General features: G+C 45.4%; 1 protein-coding gene across 1 annotated transcript; it reads right to left on the bottom strand.

Annotated features, from left to right (window-relative positions):
- Nucleotides 1-4,455: 4,455 nt before the first annotated feature.
- On the bottom strand, nucleotides 4,456-6,237 carry LOC141042640 (uncharacterized). The gene is made up of 2 exons (XM_073511496.1): nucleotides 5,313-6,237; nucleotides 4,456-4,967 (listed from the first exon to the last, which is right to left on the bottom strand). Exons 1-2 carry the CDS (start codon nucleotides 6,235-6,237, stop codon nucleotides 4,456-4,458), a joined length of 1,437 nt encoding a protein of 478 aa, XP_073367597.1.
- Nucleotides 6,238-7,681: the final 1,444 nt, after the last annotated feature.

The following is a 7,681-nucleotide window of genomic DNA, read 5'->3' on the forward strand; positions in this document are numbered from 1 at the left end:
CAAGTCCTCTGGATCACGTTTGTTCCGAAAATCACGTTCCCGAAGGTTTCATTCCGTTTGGACTCTGTTTGATATTCTTTTTCTGCGAAACACTGAAATAGGCAAAAAGCAGCAATTTGGGTTGGGCCTCCGGTTAATAGGTTAGTCCCAAAAATAATATAATAGTGTATAATAAAGCCCATTAAACATCCAAAACAGAATATAATATAGCATGGAACAATAAAAAAATTATAGATACGTTGAAGACGTATCACAGTGCTGCTCAAAAGGTGCCCTAACTGCCCACACCCAGACCCTCTTAAATGGTTGGTCACTAAGAGGGATGACAATGGCAATCTTGGGTGGGAATTTGTGAAATGCTTGAGCAAACCAATGGCAGGAAGGGATGGCAAGGTTAGATCTCAGTTCTAAGCCCGTTCTTTCGCTGTCTTTTGCTCTGATTTCTCCATATTTTGTTTTTTCTCCTCGAATTTGGGATTTAGGGTTCATGTTGTTGTTTTCAGATCTTGAAGAAATGTTACCATTTCGAGTGGATTGATGAATATGTTGATAGGATTCAGTTTGAGGGCTACGTTGAGAGCGTGGCCGCAACCTGGGAGCTCAATTTGGGCGGGGTGCCGCTGATTGCTGTGGAGAATATGGGGAGCTCGGGCGGAGGGGCGGGCAGAGTCGTGCCGAAGGCGATGTATGCGCGCAATGATGAACTGCATGCGGAGTCTGAACTGACCGAGGAACTGAAGAAGATCAAGAAATATCTAATGCAGATGATCGATTTGCAGAAGCAAGCAAATATCATGGCAGGGGGTTCTATTGTTGTATCATTGCTCTGTTTTTGTTTTATTTGTTGTTCATCCGTCATTAGAATGGGCATTTAGGCCTGTCAGGGTAGAGGATGTGATCTGTGCGCCATGCCAAGTTATGTATCTGAATTGAAGCAGCAATTTGGAACACAAATTATTCAGTGTTCATGCTCTGTTTCCTCTATTTTTGTTCTTCAGTTAACAGAGTACACACCCAAATTCAGTTTCTAGTAAAAAACAAAACTGGACTGCCGAATATATGTTGGGCCGTGAGAAAATAACCATGCCCAAATAGGGACCAGCCCACCCGCGTACGGGCACCAGCCCACCCACGTAGGGGCACCAGCCCACCTCTAACTTTGGCAAATAAAATGTTACTTGTTTTTACTTTAGCCTTTTTCTTGCACTAAATTTTGTGATGGATCATTTTTTGATGCACTAAAACTAAATGTTACTTGTTTTTATGCATGTCTACGGTTCCATGAACTAAATGAGTTGCATGCTTGCATGAAGTAAATTAGTTTGCATTTCCTAGTTGCATGTCCATAGTGGGTTTGCATGGGGCTCCTAGTTGCATGTCCATGGTTTGGGTCATGAACCATTATTTGGCCAATATTTTGAAGATGGTGTGTGTGGTGATTGGGGTGTAGCAACCCGGGCCCGTAGCAACCCATAGCAATACACAAAATAATAGCAAGAACAACCCATAGCAATCTACAAATAATAACACGAAACACACAATATATATAGTAGCATAACGATTATATAGAAGCATAACGATTGTAGCCCATAGTTCCACGATGGCCTTACAACTTAAAATACTAATACAACTTAATAATAGTAGCATAACGATTACAACTTAAAATACTAATACGATAGATATATAGCAAGCTAGATAGATCGAGGGGGGCACCAAACGCGGGTTCTTCTTTGGGTTCTTCTTCTCCTCCTCCTCCGGGTGAACGCCACCTCGCTCCTCCGGGCGCCCTTCACTCCTCCCCGTTGTTGATGGGGTACGGGAGCATGTGCATAACGCCGTTGTTGGGGAAGATGCCGTTGAAGTCGGTGAAGATGTTATGGGTGGTGAAAGCTATGAACTCACAACCAACCCAATACACTCGCCTGAGGAGGTGGAAAGCATCGAAGGGGTTAGTGAACGTAGCGAGGAGCCCAACCACAATGCCATTATGGTTGACCTCCTCAACATGGTACATCCTTGGAGAGCTGGGGGGAGGTGGCGGAAGCCAGGCGCAAGGAAGAACTCCTTGCACCCCTCCACCTTGAGATCACCCACACCCTAAGGGTTCTCTCGACGTAGACTCCGGCCGGGTAGAGCCTTTCCGGCACGGTTGGGGGGAAGCGGTAGGTGGGGGCGTTGTACTGCATGGTGGCTCGCTTGGGTGGAGAAGCCCGAAGAAGGAAGAAGGAGGGCAGAGGAGGCAGAGGATGGGGTATGGATGAGGAGGGAGAGGAAGACGATATGTGTGGCTTCAATAGCCCAAGTGCGACGTGGTTTTCACTGGGTGGAATTAATGAGCGGGCAGAGTTTGGTGGCGCCCCATCGAGGTGTGTACACGAGCGTGGGAAACCAAGGCTGCCATCAAACGCTGGATTAATAGCCAGGATGCGACGCGTTTGTGCCATTGGTCGCGGGTCAAGGGGTCACGCCTGCCCGTTCTTCTATCTCATGCATCAATTGCCATGCTGCGACGTCCCGCACACGTCTGTGCTGTCGTGGGTCAAGGGGACATTTCTCTGCGTGTGCCGCCATTTCTATGCGTGTGCCGCCATGCATGCATGGCAATGTATCCTGCTGGCTAGGGCCTGGCTAGAGGGGGCAACGTTCGGTCCAAAGGTCTAATGGGTGGGCTTCTTTTACCAGAGCCCAACGGCTAGCACATGCAGCGTAAAAAACAAACCCAAAAAACAAGGGCAACGGCTACTGCATGGCACTGCATCCTCTAAAAACCACTACAGCAAATCAGAGCATAGCCCGTGGATCGCTCACATGGCACCGCATGCTGATCCACACCGTTGAACGCGAAGTGATCCAGCGATCCAGAGAAGAGGGGGGGGAGTTATCTAGCGTTGTCGAATGGAGCCAATCACACGGATCAGTGACGTGGCCCTAGCGCCTGATCCAGACCATTCACTAACAACGGTCTAGCGGCTCGGAAGGATGCGGGGTTTCAGATGGGGTTACGAGGGGTTTTGAAAGGGCTTTGAGGGCTAGGGTTGAGCATAACTAATTCAATAAAAATCATAAAAATATGATACTCTCACCCATCATCATATTATGTGAGTGAGTTGCTGGGAAAAATAAGAAACTTGGTCTATGGGTATTTTCATGAAAAATCCTTCACAAAACATAGCTATCATGAACGAGGCTGCATGGGATTCAAGCTAGGGTTGAGCATAACTAATTCAAAAAAAATCAAAAAAATATGAAACTTTCAGCTATCATCATATTATGTGAGTGAGTTGCTGGGAAAAATAAGAAACTTGGTCTATGGGTATTTTCATGAAAAACCCTTCACACAACATAGCTATCATGAACGAGGTTGCATGTGATTCAAGCTAGGGTTTAGGGCTAAGCTTGTCATAATTTATCCAAATGATCCTATATTTGCACACTAGATGTCACGTTTTGATTTCTAGCCCATTTATAAAGCATTATACCATCAATACCACATATTAAAGCATTGTACCATCAACACCACATATTAAACAAATTTAAATAGCATTACACAAATACCAGTTTACATAAATTGAGGCAAGTTTATTATTCTACAACACACATCACCATTACACATGTTTGACAAATGAAGTTTTCACTTCTTCTTAGCACTCGATTTCTTCTTCTTACCACTTTTTGATCGTACGACACATTGTTCACTCAAAAGCCTGATTTTCATAACTGGACTAGCTAGGACAGATGGAGTTGGCACCACAACATCTACATGAGGCTCGGTTTGCACAACAACTCCAGTAGCTTCAATTGGTAATACAACTTGCAATATAGGCTCAGTTTGCATCACATCTACCGCAACAACTTCAGTTTGCAGAACATCTTAAGTTTCAGTTTCAGTTTGCAGAACATCTGCCACAACAGCTTCAGTTTGCACCACATTCTGCACCACATCATCATCCAAATGTTGGTCATGATGCATCACAAGATCAAAGACTGCCTCATTTTGCATCACAACATCATCCAACTATTGCTCATTTTTCACCGCAGCATCATCCAACTCTGGTTCATCACCATAACTTCTCTTTTTTCTACAGCCATTGATTCTTGCCTTTTTGATCGCCCAGCAATCTTCAACAACAAGGGGTTGACCTCCATGCTTCCTCCTGGAAAACAAAGCTTGTAATTTGGCTAGTAATTAAATACAACAACCAAATTAAAAAAAACACAAACGTAAACATACTTTGGCCTTTCAGGAGTGTAACGACATTTTGGAGATCCTTTTCGGTGCCCAAGTTCCTGGCACAGCTTGCATCTATTTTTGTTACCTTTTTGGGACCTTTTTGGCTTTGCATCCTTCTTCCCCATCCCCTTTTTACTACTCCCACCTTTCTCAAACCATGCCTTGAATCTACTCTCTTTAGGCCTACCAGCTTTTCTTTTTGTTAGAGGAGGACACATGGAAAATTAAATTTCCACTTCAGGCCACTGAGACTGATCTGTAAGTGCTGGAATTGGAGTTGCATATGCAGCCTTGAATCTTGCCACTGAGTAGTATTCATGCAAGTATGGGTGCATGTTTATCTTGGGTTGGGAGGCCAAGAAAAGTACGGCATGATCACAAGGTTTCCCGGTGTGTTGCCACTCGAGGCAAGTGCAGTCATGCAACTCAGTGTTAACAACATGCCTCCTTCCAGTCTTGGTATCTATAACTTTAGCGCCCCACAATGAAGATTTTTCAATAGACAAATGGGTAAGATTCCTGCTCTTGTTCACCACCTGTTGTACCGCTGCAGGAAGCTTATCCCCTTGCAGACAATCACCAATGCTTCTTCTCAATTCCCACATGCGCATGATCATGATCCTGATCTGGTCAACCATGTCATGCACAGGCAAGTTCTTTAACTGATTTATCTTGTTGTTAAAACCTTCTGCCAAGTTATTGTTGATATGATCACACTTGATGGCACTGTTAAATCCTGACATGTACCACAATAGAGAATGATAGGTGTTCAACCATGGACCAAACTCACTGCATGCTGCTTTTATCTTATCAAGATGATATGAATGTGTTTGTTTGGTGTACGATCTTGCTGCTGGCCACATTCTCCCAAATTCTTCCCCTCTAAATTTTTTGATCAAATTCATCCACATATGGCCAAAGCACTCCCTCTGCTCACAATGAGGAAAAACATTCTTCACTACATTTTCTAGCCCTTTACATGCATCTGTGTGTACTGCAAAAGGTGACACTGGCCCTATGCATCTTTTCAACTGCATCATGAACCATGTCCATGAAACCTTTGTCTCTGACTGAAACAAACCAATAGCAACAGGGAACATCCAGTTGTGTCCATCTAAAGCATTGCACGCTGCCAATTGACCATTCCATTTGCCTATCAAAAAAGATGAGTCTATGCTCAAATATGGACGGCACCCTGCTTTGAAGCCATCTATGCAAGGCTTTAAAGCCATAAAGAACTTGGAGAAAAGAACTCTACCATCCTCTGTTACCTCAGTATCTATCTCCACAACGCCGCCAGGTGACCTCTTTCCCACCTCTGCTTTGAAGTTATAAAGCATCCTAAAAGTATTTGCCCAATCACAATATAATTCTTTCATTGCCCTCTGTTTTGCTTTCCACACTGTGTTATACTTCACCTTAATGGGGTACTGCTTTTCCAAGTCCACTTTAAGTTTCTTTGCTGTAGTGTTTGGTTTCTTGGCTAAAATTGGAGTGATCTTTTCTGCAATCCAAAGCTGTGATGTCATGGTTGATACTCTCTGTGAACTTGTAATACAAGTATGTGGATTTGGGATTTGATTAACCCTAATGGTACTTCCATCAGGTTGAATTCTAGCATATATGTACCACTTGCAAGGCCTGACGCTTCCATCGAAACCTTTGCACCTTGCATACAATTTCTTTCTGTCAGTCCACATAGTCTTGGCATCAAACTCATGTTTGACTGCATAAGTCTTGAAACACATCCTTAACTCCTTCATGCTTGGGAACAACTTGCCTACTTCAATAACAGGATCTTGTTTGTCATACACACTTACAAGCTCATCTTCATGTGCATCATCTACATCATCTGCATCATCTTTCATCAGCTGTCCATCCACATCTTCACAAGCATCTCGATTAGCATCATTAGGCAAACTAGATTCACCCCTCTCTTCCTCATCTTGATCATCTACTGGATCTACTGGAATGCCAAAAAATTTGGCCATCTCAGTGTTAGCCATTGGTGCAATGACCAAATCAGTAGTGTCTTCTAATTATACTGAATTCCAATCAACACAAACAACCCTTGCAGCACCATCACAACCCTCTTCTACATCTTGATCAACACCCCCTATTACTGTCACTTCACCCGTAAACATGGGCGTTATCTGTCTCTGTGAGGCCCAATCATCATCTACCATCTGTGAAGCCAACTTTGAGGGCACATATCCAACCTTAGAATCTGATTTCAGATCAACGAGCTCTGCATGAAAGGTAGTCTGTTTGCTTGCCCAGCCGTCTTGCCGATCGATTTCATCAACCATCTCTACACCATTCTCAATTCTCACATACTCACCTTCCAATTATCAAACCGTAACAATGCTACCTCCTGCTCTGGACCCAAAACATGCTCTCCCCAATTTTCTCCACGATATTTCTCACGGCCCTCTCTTTCATGCTCTGTATTTCCCGAGGATCAATCTCTGCACATTCAACCTCCCATTTCACAATTGTATCTCTCTCTATGTCTCGCACGCTACCATCACCTAGCTTCGCCTTAGAAGGAAAGAATTCGACAGTGAATTCGAATGTCCTACCCTTGTTTGTCAATGGCGGGCAGTGTGAGCTAGCGGAAGCAGACGACGCACAAATCGCATAGGTTGGAAAGGATGCACATACCTAGTTGACGTTGTTGTCTCTGGCGGCTCCATCGCGGTCAGCCCCCCTCCCCCGCACCCAAATCTGGATCAAATCGACCAAAAACAGAGGAAACAGAGGCGATGCGGTGAGATCTAACTCGACAAGGAGGGGAACAGGACATGGGTTCAGTATTTACTCACCATAGCCGCCGCCGTCGCGGAGAACGACAGCTCCGCCGCTGCTGTCACCAAGAAAAAAAGCTCCGGCGCCGTCGCCGGCTCACCGCCGAGAACGAACAGGAGGGGGCAACGGGGGTCACTGCTCACCTGATTCAGACAGGCATGGAGCCACATCTCACCTGATGCACTGCCAAGTGGGGCCGTAACTAGATGCTCTGTCAAGTGGGACCCACATGTCTTAAACATAATCTCACTCCGGTTGACGACCATTTTAATCGCCCGAGTGGGCCTTGGCTATTTGGGCTTCTGAAGCGTTGTACTACAGCTATTTTCGTCAACCACGTCGCACTCCTTTCAATTCACTTGAAATGTGTCGCAGAGGAGCTGTTGCCCAGAGAGAGGCCTGTGGAGAGCTGCAGCGCAGACACGTTTGAAGTTACGTACGCGCGCGCGACAAGGCTCCTACGCCGCCGGCCGTACCGTACGACTTGGATCGATCGCCCAGTTTCGAGCAGGAGCAACGTAAAAAAAGGAACGGCAGAGCTTGGTCTACACCTATCTCACCTGGTGTGCGCGCGTTCGAGAAGCTCGGTTGGTGGCGCGGTCGCGCCCGAGGGATATGGACACGGAAGCCGCAGATCGAGGA

The sequence above is a fragment of the Aegilops tauschii genome, chromosome 3 (assembly GCF_002575655.3).
Source record: "Aegilops tauschii subsp. strangulata cultivar AL8/78 chromosome 3, Aet v6.0, whole genome shotgun sequence".
NCBI lineage: Eukaryota > Viridiplantae > Streptophyta > Magnoliopsida > Poales > Poaceae > Aegilops > Aegilops tauschii.